Genomic DNA, 12,570 nt, shown 5'->3' with positions numbered 1-12,570 from the left:
AAACATTCATTTAATAGGTATTTCTGGAATCAAATGAATAAATGTCCAACAGTATGGTAATGAACTGTTATATTCACACAATGGACTATTATGTACCTATGTAAAATTAGACTTTTAGAGACGTTTTAAGGGGGAACGATTATATATTTATGTTAAAAAGAAACATCCAGGGCTAGAGGTGCGGCTCAAGCAGCAGAGCACCTGCCTCATAAGCACAAAGCCCTGAGTTCAAACCCCAGTACCACCACAAAAAGAAGTATCCAAAAATAGACACAGTCTAGCCAATATGTGTTCTCTAAAAACAAGACATACTTGACAAACTGTACTTCATAATCACTTGGTTCACAGACTGGAGAAAGTCAAATATAAGATGATGAATTATGGGCAGAATGATGTATGGTGAAGTACTTAGCATAGATGTTAGATCTTATTCAAAAAGTTTTAGATTTTTTTTCTCCATAACTCTGTCTTAGTACAAATTTTTATCAATAAACTAGATAAAAAGTTACCAAATATACAAATGGCACAAAGCTGAAAGAGACATTTAATATAAAAGATGATCAAATTCCAATTCAAAATCATTCTACTAGGCTGAACACCAATATGCCAACAATAAGAAGAAATTCAGCAGAGTTAAAACATATTATATAGACCAAAAAATAGGAATAGAAATCTTGGCAATAATTCATCTTTTTTTTTTTAATTGTCAAAGTGTGGTGTGACCATTAAAAGTCTCAGAATACATTAGCAGAAAGAAAAGTACTAAATACTCCATCCTGGTCAAATCACATGTGAAATTCTATGTTGAATCTAATTTAGAACACCTTATTTTAAGAAAAACATAAACTAGTCTACCCAAAGGAAGGCCATTTGATTGCTGAGGGGTCTAGATATATCAATTCATGAAGATTATAAAAATAGAAAAATCCAGATCACTGGGAAAAATATGTACTTTTAAACCATTGGGGCTAGGATAACTATCCATTTTATTACTTTTAAATTTTATTTTTTACAAACACATACAGAAAACCTAAACTCCAATCTAATTTATACTTTTCCAAAATTGAGATAAGCCATCATTGAGACTAGTTTTTGAAGAAACTTTGTATGAATTAGTCCATAAAGTCCATAATGATAGCTCTATCAATTCTTGGATCTTAATAGTACCTGTCAGTTACTGAGAGCATGTAACGTATTCTACTAAGCACTTTATGTAATCTCATGTAATCCATACCAAAACCCTAGGTGTCATTAAATACTACTGCTGTTCATAATAGCAGAACTGTCTCATCCAGAGAAGAATGGATACTGAAATATACTCATATACTGGAATACTTCTACACAATACTAAAACTATGAACTCTACCTGCATAGGAATCTCAAAAATCTAAGATTATGAAAACCCCAATTTTCAAAAGAAAATACATCATGCTAATTCTATCTATATAAAGTTCAAAGTCACAATGAAGAGCAGAGAGCTCAATACATGTCAGAATTAAAAAGATAAGACTGTGGAAAGGGACACGAAGAATTTCAATGGTATTTGTTTTGGGCATTTCTCTGTTGTTAATTTGTTTTGGGATTTTGTTTCCTGTACCCTAGACTGGCCTGGAACTTAAGATCCTCCTGCCTCAGCTTCCAGAGTGTGTTGGGATTATAGTGTATACCACCACATCCAGCTCAACAGTATTGGGCCGGTAGAGTGGCTCAAGTGGTAGACTACCTGCCTAGTAAGTGTGAGACCCTGAGTTCAAACCCTAGTACTGCAAAAAAAGAAAGAAAAAAAAAATAGCAGCTCAACAGTATTTGTTAATCTTCTATTTCTCAAATTGGGTAGGAGATATACAAGAATGATTTTTACTTTTCATACTTTGTGTGTTTCAATTCATAAAATAGTGCCTAACACAAGAAAAATAGTACTATTAAAAAGAACACTATTTTTATGTAACTCTGTTTTTAAGCAGAGTGTAATCTCTGAAACTAGCTGGACTTCATCTACATTTCAAGAAAAAAATAAGGGTGATGTTTAATCTTTGTTCTTAAAACCTACTGGTAAAACAAGCTAATCAATTTTCATTTTTGTAAGATAAATTTTATCAATAGATGAATTTGGAATAAATCAAAACTTAAGAGTGTAATCTTTAAACCTTTTGAAGAATTAAGGTTCCTAACACCTTAGCCCAAGATCATCAGCAATTTAGCTGGAGTCTCCAGTGCCCAAGTAAGAGATCCAATTTCCATCACCAAGTCTTTCACATTTTCTGTTTTCACTACTAGATTTCTTTTATACCTCAGACAAGTCAGTTGTTCTCCCATGACCAAACAACTTTGTCTTGATCTCTTCTACTTTCCTCCTGTCATCATCATTTAATTCTGAAGTGGGGTATCCACGGTCATGTGCTAAATTAAACTTCAGATTCCAGGCTGGAGAGAAAGCATAGGAACACCTGAGATACTACAACATAAAAATGATCTTTTCTAATGATTGTACTATCACAGAAAAGCAACATATGCAACTACCACAATACTTAACATAATCAATAATATGGCAACTTATTAAAAGTTCTTGAGATATGACTTCACTGAAAAGTGTGGGGTTTTTTTTATTTGTTTTTGAGACAGGGTCTGACTATATAGCAGGCTGATCTCAAACTCCCAATCCTCCTGCCTTAGCCTCCCAAGTGCTGGAATTATAGAAATGCACCACCATGAATCATCCAAAAGTCTGATTCTTTGAAAACCATATCCTAAAGATATTTCTCCAAAAAGGCCACTTTAAATATGGCATTCAATCATTTTTATCTTAATGTTCCTTTCAATCTTGAGAGTCTTTAATAATTTCCCTTTTTAGAGTCTGCTACAGTTAACTGCTACTTCCATGAGACTTGATATTTTAAAAATAATAAACAAAACTGAGGACTGGGGGATTTTTGTAGAATGAAAAGATTAAGAACAGTGTAGGCAATTAAACTTAAAGGAAGATTTCCAGGTAAGTTCTGTTGCTTAGAAGTTGACCCTCTAGATATATGTCTTAAACATTATTTCTTTCTCTTTTAAGAAAATTCAACTAAAAGAAATTAATGGGGGTGCTGGGATGTAGCTCGGTGGTACAGCGCTTGCCTAGCATGCGTGAGGCCCTGGGTTCGATCCCAGCACCAAAAAAGAAAAGACAAAAAAAAAAAAAAGAAATTAATGGGATTAGTAAATACTTTCTTTTAAATCCTTAACCCATGCTTCAGTGTGAAATATCTTGGCATTTTTCTTTTTATCTTTTTTTTTTGCCCTAATGTCCAATCAGTCCCAAGAATTTTATTAGCAGAGGAAAACTAAAAAAAATGTAGCTTTAAAAATAGAAAATACAAAATAATTTAGAACTGTAGGATATTTCTAATTTATACTTTTCCAAAATTGAGTATCCCAAAATAAGGATACAATGGGAGGATTAGTGAAAACACAAGAGCTTTAGGAACTTGGAAACCCAAGCTACTTCCTTATACTCTGACATCAGAATCTACTTCTCCTAAGACCATAAACTCAGACTACCATTATTAATGCCATAACTTAGCACCTCATTGATTAAATGTTCCTTTTCTGGATTGCTAGTAGAAAATATAATCATTCTAACAGTTCTACAGGAAAATAAATTTAGAACTCCATATACATCACTTTAAGCAAATTATTATACTTCATGTTTATAATCCTGAACGTACGTATGTGACAAATGATCAGCTCTTACCTCGTGCTCTTACACGACATTCCTCTTCCTCTGCGTTTCTAAGTATTTGTCTGGCATGATTCAATGAAGATTCACATTGCAGAAGATTTTTCACATGGGCAGCCAATGAGTCTACACTACCACAACCATCCTCACTGTCTGAAACACCATCTTCCTCTCTGCTATCTGCTATGCTTGTTTTGGGTGAAGCATATGGTAAGAAGTTTAGAAGAACATCGGAAACGGATTCCAAAGACTCTGGTAGATTACTGTCCCATGAGCAGGAACCATGTCCATCACTTACATCACTACTTGAATCACTTTTTATGATAGTCATCATAGGAATAATAATTTTATTCCCAATGACTCCACTATAACCTTCAGGTTCAGACCTTATTATAGATTTGGCTGCTTCATATTGCCTAAAAGTTTCATCTAATTGCATTCTGGCTTTGTTTTCTGCTTCCTGTAGAGGACTTCTAATTGTAGTTGAACTAATAAACTCCCAATTTTCAATGCCTCTCTGGCATTTCAAGTTTGTCTGTGTGCCAATATCCTTCTGTATGCACCTGTTGCTTTGGCTTTCCTCTGTAAACAACTGTCTCTGAAGCAAATCATCACTAGTTACATCAGTTGTAGAGGGTTCTTTGAAGCAAACCATCTTCTTAGATTGTATAAATGAAATATCACTTACATCTCTGAAAGGGACAAGGGGAGCAGGAAAATTGCATCGTTTCAGAGCTATATTTTCTGCCTCCATTAAAAGTGTCCGAATTTCTTTAAGAGTTTTGGAACTATTATCTGTATCCCGGATTTCCTCAGCACCAACATCTCCAAGACCTGAAGATTCTGGCTTACTTAACATAACTCCATCAACTGCCTGAGAATTTAAAGGCATATTGTTTGAGCTGACACTGGAGTAAGAAGAATTCAAATTATCTGTCAGTCGTAGGACATGTCCTGAAACAAGTTTATGTGCCTCACCATGAGAGTAAATACCAGGGGAACCAGTTGGTAATCCAGTAATCCCATCAGTTTGCCCAAAACCACTTGAGACCTTCAGAGCACCTTTAGTTACATATCTTTCTCTATGTGAAAAGGAACCAGGGAGAGCTGTTGGTAACACTGTTTTCTGATTAGCTGGTTCAGGAATTGTTGAAACTGTCAGTGCATTTTCAGTTAAATGTCTGTCTGGTAATCCCTGTGAATAAAAAATATTAGCTTTTTCTCTGTGGAAATAAGAACCAGAGAGAGGTACTGGTACCCCAGTTTTTATATCAGTTGGTTCAGGGACAGTTGAACTCTTTTGAATATTTCCACTTTGGTCTGTATCTGACAACTGCTGTTGAAAGAAAATACCAGGCCTTACTCTTTGAGAATAGGGACTATGAAAAACTGTCAACGGAGTCTTCTGGTCATCTAGTCCAATCACAGTTGAAATCTTGGATTTCTCTCTCTGTAAGTAGGAACTATGGGTAGCTGTTGGTAACTCAGTCTTCTGGTCATCTGGTAGGCTTACAGTAGAAATCTTGAGTTTCTCCTTATCAGAGTAGGAACTAGATAGTACTATAGCACTTCTATTCTGATCAGTTACACCAGGAGCAGTTGAAGCCTTCAGAGACTCTTCAGTTAGATCACTATCTGGTAAGGCCTGCTGATAAAAATCACTGGGATTCTCTCTATGGAAGTAGGAACTAGAAGTTCCTGTTGGTAACCCAGTCTTCTGCTCTGCTGATACAGAAACAGCTGAAACTTTCAAAGGCTCTTCAGTGAGATGGCTCACTGGCAACTCTTTCTGAGAGAAAACAATGGGCTTTTCTCTGTGTGAGTAGTAATTTAAAGGTACTGTTGGTGTCCCAATATTCTGGTCACCTGGTCCAGGAAGAACAAAAACACCAACAGCTTCTTCACTAATATTTGGCAACTTCTGCTGATAAAAAGCATTGGGCTTCTCTTTATACAAGTAGGAATTAGAGGGCACTATTTGTATCCCTGTCTTCTGGTAGGTAGATCCAGGAACCCCTAAGGTTTTCAAAGCTACTTCAGGAAGAGCTGGTACCTCCTGCTGGTAAGAAATGATGGGCTTCTCTTCACGTGGGTAGGAGGTAGAGGGCACTATGTGTATCCCAATCTTCTGGTCAGAAAGTCTAGGAACACCTAAAACTTTCAAAGGATCTACAGTAAGATCTGGCAACTCCTGCTGGTAAGAAATAACAGACTTCTCTCTATGTGAGTAAGGGGTAGAGGACACTATTTGTATTCCATTATTCTGTTCAGCAGATCCATGAACACCTAAAACTTTCAAAGCTTCTTCAGTAAGATCTGGAAACTCTTGCTGGTAAGAAACTCCAGGCTTCTCTCTGTGTGAGTAGGAAGTAGATGGTACTATTGGTATCCCAGTCTTCTGGTCAGTTGGTCCTGGAACAATTGAAACATTCACAGCCTTTTCAGTTAGATGACTGTCTGGCAACTCCTGTTGATAAGAAGTAACAGTCTTCTCTAGGTTTGAATAGGAAGAAGATGCTACAGTAGGTACCCTGATCTTCTGGTCAACAGGTTCAGGAAAAATTGAAACTTTCAGACCTTTAGTTGGCTGAGTATCTGGCAAGGCCTGTTGATAGAGAATACTGGGTTTTTCTCCAGAAGAGTATGAAGAGGAGGATACTGTTGGTTTCCCAGTCTTCAGGTCAACAGATCCAGGAGAAGCTAAAATGTTCAAAGCCTCTGTAGTTAGATGACTCTCTGGCAAAGTCTGGGAGTAGGAAATTATGGATTTATCTCCAAGCAAGTTGGAATCTGAAGGTCCTGTTGGTGTCTCTGTTTTTAGTTCAACTGGTCCAGAAATAGCTGAAACTTTTGAAGTGTCTTTAGTGAGAGGGCTGTCTGGCAAAGCATGTTGGTAGAAAATAATGGATTTCTCTCCACGTGAGTAGGAACTTGAAGGTAATGTTGGTATGCCAGTCTTCTGGTCAGCTGGTCGAGAAGCAGCTGAAACTTTCAGAGACTTTCCAGGTATATGACTACCCGGTAGAGCCTGTTGGTAGAAAATACCAGGCTTATCTCTTTGTGAGTAAGAAGTAGAGGTTATAGTTGCTAAACCAGTCTTCTGGTTAGTTGGTCTAGAAGCTGAAACTTTCAGAGTCTCTCCAGGTATCTGACTACCTGGCAGAGTCTGCTGGTAGAAAATACCAGGTTTCTCTCTTTGGGAGTAGGAAGTAGAAGTTACAGTTGATAAGCTAGTTTTCTGGTCAGCTGGTCTGGGAGCAGCTGAAACATTCAGCAGCTCTTCAGTTAAATGACTGTCTGGAAAGGCTTGTTGGTAAAAAACACCAGGCTTCTCTCTTTGTGAATAGGAAGTAGAGGACAGTGTCAGAGTCTCTGTTTTCTGGTCTGGTGGCCCAGACACATCTGAAATATTCAGAGCATTTTCAGTTAGATGACTGTCTGGCAACATCTGCTGATAGAAAACACTGGGTTTTTCCTTATATGAGTAGGAAGAGGAGACTGTGGTTGGTGCCCCAGCTATCTGGTCAGCTGGTCCAGAAACAGATGAACCTTTGAGAACCTCTTCAGGTGGATGACTACTCAGCAAGGTCTGTTGGTAGAAAATAACAGGCTTCTCTATATGCGAGTCGGAAGGAGAGGATATTGTTGATACCCCAGTCTTCTGATCAATTGGTCCTGAGACAACTAAAACTTTTGAGAACTTTTCTGTTGGATGACTATCTGGCAACTCCTGTTGATAGAAAACAATGGGGTTCTCTCCATATGAGTGAGAAATAGAGGGCACTGTTGGTACCTCAGATTTTTGGTCAGCTGGTCTAGGAAAAGCTGAAGTTTTCAGACTCTCTGTAGGTAGATCTGGAAGCTCCTGTTGGTAAAAAATACTAGATTTCTCTCCATGTGAGTAGGGACTAGAAGACCCTGTTGGTATTCCAGCCTTCTGGTCAGCTAGTTCAGTACCAGCTGAAACTTTCAAAGTTTCTTCAGGAAGATGACTGTCCGGCAACTCATGTTGGTAATAAATACCAGGCTGTACTTCATGTGAGTAGGAAGTAGAGGGGACTGTTGCTGTTCCAAACTTCTGATGAGCAGACCCAGAAATACCTGAAACTTTCGGAGCCTGATTACTTAGATAACTTTCTGGCAATGCCTGATGATAGAAAGTATGGGACTTTTCTCCCTGTGGGTAAGCAGTAGAAGATACTGTAGCTATCCCAGTCTTCTGATCAGATGATTCAGGAACAGCTGAAACATTCAGAGATTCATCAGTGAAATGACTCTCTGACAACTCTTTCTGATAGAAAATACCAGGTTCCTCTCTATATGAATAAGAAGTAGAAGTTACAGGTAGTATGCCAGTCTTCTGGTCATCTGGACTAAGAGCAGCTGAAGCTTTCAGAATCTCTTCAGGTAGATGACTACCAGGCAAGGACTGTTGGTATAAAATACCAGGCTTATCTCTTTGTGTGTAGGAAGTAGAAGTTACAGCTGGTATGCCAGTCTTTTGGTCAACTGGCCTAGGAATAGCTGAAGCTTTCAGAGTATCTTCAGATAGGTGACTACCAGGCAAGGGCTGTTGGTATAAAATACCAGGCTTATCTCTTGGTGTGTAGGAAATAGAGATAACACCTGATATGCCAGTCTTTTGGTCAGCTAGTCTAGGAGTAGCTGAAGTTTTCAGAGTCTCCTCAGATAGAACACTACCAGGCAAGGGCTGTTGATATAAAATACCAGACTTATCTCTTTGTGTGTAGGAAACAGAAGTTACACCTGGTATGCCAGTCTTTTGGTCAGCTGGCTTAGGAGTAGCTGAAGCTTTCAGAGTCTCCTTAGGTAGATGACTAACAGGTAAGGGCTGGTGGTATAAAATACCAGGTTTATCTCTTTGTGTGTAGGAAGCAGAGGTTACACCTGGTATGCCAGACTTTTGGTCATCTGGACTAAGAGCAGCTGAAGCTTTCAGAGCCTCTTCAGGTCTATGACTACTAGGCAAGGGCTGTTGGAATAAAATACCAGACTTATCTCTTTGTGTGTGGGAAGTAGAAGTTACACCTGGTAGGCCAGTCTTTTGGTCAGCTGGACTAAGAGCGTCTGAAGCTTTCAGTCTCTCTTCAGGTAGATGACTACCAGGCAACGGCTGTTGGTATAAAATACCAGACTTATTTCTTTGTGTGTAGGAAGTAGAGATTACACCTGGTAGGCCAGTCATCTGGTCAGCTGGACTAAAAGCACCTAAAGCTTTCAGAGTGTCCTCAGGTAGATGACTGCCTGACAGGAACTGCTGATAGAAAATACCAGGCTTATCTCTTTGTTTGTAGGAAGTAGAGGTTACACCTGGTATGCCAGACTTTTGGTCAGCTGGACTAAGAGCAGCTGAAGCTTTCAAAGTCTCTTCAGGTCGGTGACTACTAGGCAAGGGCTGTTGGAGTAAAATACCAGACCTATCTCTTTGTGTGTGGGAAGTAGAAGTTACACCCAGCAGGCCAGTCTTCTGGTCAGCTGGAGTAAGAGCAGCTGAAGCTTTCAGAGTTTCTTCAGATAGATGACTACCAGGCAAGGGCTGTTGGTATAAAATACCAGGCTTATCTCTTTGTGTGTAGGAAATAGAGGTTACACCTGGTGTGCCAGTCTTCTGGTCAGCTGGACTAAGAGCAGCTAAAGCTTTCAGAATCTCTTCAGGTAGATGACTACCAGGCAAGGGCTGTTGGTATAAAATACCAGGCTTATCTCTTTGTGTGTAGGAAGTAGAGGTTATACCTGGTGTGCCAATCTTCTGGTCAGCTGGTCTTAGAGCAGCTGAAGCTTTCAGAGTCTCTTCAGGTAGATGACTATCAGGCAAAAACTGTTGGTATAAAATAACAGGCTTATCTCTTTGTGTGTAAGAAGTAGAGGTTATACCTGGTGTGCCAGTCATCTGGTCAGCTGGACTAAGAGCAGCTGAAGCCTTCAGAGTCTCTTCAGGTAGATGACTACCAGGCAAGGACTGCTGGTATAAAATACCAGGCTTATCTCTTTGTGTGTAAGAAGTAGAGGTTACACCTGGTGTGCCAGTCTTCTGGTCAGCTGGACTAAGAGCACCTGAAGCTTTCAGAGTCTCTTTAGGTAGATGACTACCAGGCAAGGTCTGTTGGTATAAAATACCAGGCTTATCTCTTTGTGTGTAGGAAATAGAGGTTACGGTTGATATTCCATTCTTCAAGTCAGCTGGCCTAGGAGTAGCTGAAGCTTTCGGAGTCTCTTCAGGTAGGTGACTACCAGGCAAAGACTGGTGATAGAAAATATCAGGCTTATCTCTTTGTGTGTGGGAAGTAGAGGTTACACCTGGTATGCCAGTCTTCTGGTCAGGTTGTCCAGGAGCCGTCAAAACTGTCAGTGGCTGATCAGTTAGATGAACATCTGGCAAGCCCTGTTGGTATAAATTATTGGGCTTCTCTTTTTGTGAAAAAGAAGTAGAGATTATAGGTGGGATCCCAGTATTCTGGTCAGCTAGTCCAAGGGGAGCAGAAATTTTTAGAGCCTCTTCAGGTAGATGACCTTCTGGCTCAGCCTGTTGATAGAAAATACCAGGCTTTTCTCTACGGGAGTGAGAAAAAGAGGGTACTGCTAGTATTCCAGTCCTCTGGTCAGTTTGTCTAGGAAGAGCTGAACTTTTCAGAGCTTCCTCACTTCGGAAACTATCTGGCAATGCCTGCTGGTAGAAAATATTGGGCTTCTCTCTATATGGGTAGGAAGTAGAGGATAATGTTGCTTTCCCAGTCTTCTGGTCACAGGGTGCCAGTGGCTCACCAGTTAGATATCCTTCTGGTAAGCCTTCTTGATATAAAATATCGGGCTTCTCCACATGTGAGTAGGAAGGAGCAGGGGCTGTTGGTATCCCAGTGTTCTGATCATCTGGTTCAGGAATATCTGCGACTTTCAGACTCTCTTCAGTTAAATGACTGTCTGCCAATGCCTTCTGGCTCAGAGTATCAATGTGTTGACCAATAGCATTCTCTTGAGGAGAACTTGCAGCCAACTGAGATAAGTCCTGAAGAGACAAGGATAAATGAGGTCTAATGTCTGAATCTCCAGGAGTGGTCAGGACACCTGATTTCAACTTGGATTGTGTAACTTCAGTTATGCTTCCTTCAGAAGTGACTCCTAAAGAAAGAGATTTGTTAATATTATATATATACATATGTGTGTGTATATATGCAAATATGTATATTCAATTTTTTAAATTCCTGTACTTGCACTGGAAAAAAAAAAAAGCAGACCTCACTACATTGGCCCATTAAGCTTTTAGAATCAATCCTATGGAAAATAATCATCAAAGGAACAAATGTACATGAAGGTATTAATTACCAAGCAAACTAAAGTTAAAATAATCAACAATACAGTAATGGTTTTAGAATAAAAGTATAACTACTTATGGAACATTATGTAGATCTTAAAATTTGGATTTTTAAAGACTTTTTAATGAGATGGGAAGAGGGATTTGATTTCATCTTACTAAGCTATAGTTGACCTGTTACCGTGTCATGAATGATGACAAAAGACTTAAAACTATAAGTCAGAAACAAAAGATGTCATATGCACAACACAGCAAAGAACCATTAGCTTATTTTCGAGGATTCCTCTTACCCTCAAGTCCAATGAGTACAATGTAATATGGATCAGATGAGTGCTATGCATGCGGTGGGTTTGACTGACTTCCTGTATGGTTTATATGTATGTGTACACATATATGTGTATGTGTATTTTTTTTGAGTATATGAAACTAAAAGACTCTAAAGGTTACATTAAGAAGTTTAAACTTAATTCTATATGCCACTGGGAGTTGTTGACAGTCTTCATAAGAATGATAGTGGCAAAGCTGAGGCATTAAGTAAGGATAGGAAAAGAAAGTGTTCTAAGAAGTGAAAACATCATCTGCAAAGTCAAGGAAACAAATGGTATAGCATAATAAAGAAATGACAGTAGTTCAATATGATTAAGGATGCAAATAAGTTTATGACTAAAGATGTGAAGCATGGACTTTCTATAACATGCTAAAAACTTTGGAATTTATCCTATGTAAGCAAGGGTTTCAAATGAGAAGTGACACTATCAAATCTGCCTTTTAAAAAGTATATTCTGACAGAGCATGGGTAGGAGGGAACAAAAGATGACTTATTTTCTATTACTAATATGGTAATCTAGAAAAGAGAAATTGAAATAATAAGAACCAACAGGATTGACTAACATGAAAGAAAATTAAGAAGGCCTTGGTAATTGGACAGAACAATTCAGACTTCAGAAAGGAGAAAGGAAGACATTACCATCAAGGTTGAAGGAGACTGTTAGTTTGGTTTAGTGAAGATAAAAGGTGGTATAACTGGTGACTAAGAATAGAACTCTGTGCTAGGTATGGTGGCACATGCCTGCGTGATGCAGGAAGGTCTAGGCCAGGTTGAGTTACATAAGGAGACCTTGTCTCCAAACAAAAAAAGATTCCCTGTTTCCCTGTAGAGGCCACCAAATAAAGAAAAGAAAACCAGGAAAGGGGTGGGGAAGAACAACAGGGATGGGCAGCTCATACCTGTAATCTTAGCTACTCAGGAGGCAGAGATAAGGAGGACCATAGTTCAAGACAACCCCAGGCGAAAACATTTATAAAACCCCATCTCAACTAATAGAAGCCTGGTGTGGTGTCATACAACTGTCATCCCAACTATGCAGAAAATGTAAACAGAAGGATCACCATCTATGCCAGCCCAGGCAACGCAAGACCCTATCTGAAAAATAACTAGGGCAAAAAAAGCTAGAGGTTATGGCTCAAGTGGTAGAGAACCTGCTTAGGAAGTACAATGTTCTGACTTCAAATCCAAGTA

At 38.9% G+C, this 12,570-nt stretch overlaps 1 protein-coding gene across 6 annotated transcripts in view; it reads right to left on the bottom strand.

Moving 5' to 3' along the window:
- The window catches only part of Alms1 (ALMS1 centrosome and basal body associated protein), a 136,647-nt gene that overhangs the window by 88,920 nt on the left and 35,157 nt on the right, over positions 1 to 12,570 (bottom strand). For all 6 annotated transcript variants that reach the window (XR_012439764.1, XM_074049980.1, XM_074049976.1 and 3 more), the window contains 2 exons: positions 3,737 to 10,858; positions 2,291 to 2,424 (listed from right to left, as the gene is read on the bottom strand). Coding sequence is in view for 5 of the 6 variants with exons in the window: in XM_074049980.1 (XP_073906081.1) it covers positions 2,291 to 2,424; positions 3,737 to 10,858 (7,256 nt within the window). In the remaining variant the exon portion in view is untranslated. The remainder of the gene's footprint in view (positions 1 to 2,290; positions 2,425 to 3,736; positions 10,859 to 12,570) is intronic.

The sequence above is a fragment of the Castor canadensis genome, chromosome 12 (assembly GCF_047511655.1).
Source record: "Castor canadensis chromosome 12, mCasCan1.hap1v2, whole genome shotgun sequence".
Lineage (NCBI taxonomy): Eukaryota > Metazoa > Chordata > Mammalia > Rodentia > Castoridae > Castor > Castor canadensis.
The sequence above is the reverse complement of the archived record's forward strand: the minus strand, read 5'-3'. Positions and strand labels throughout refer to the sequence as shown.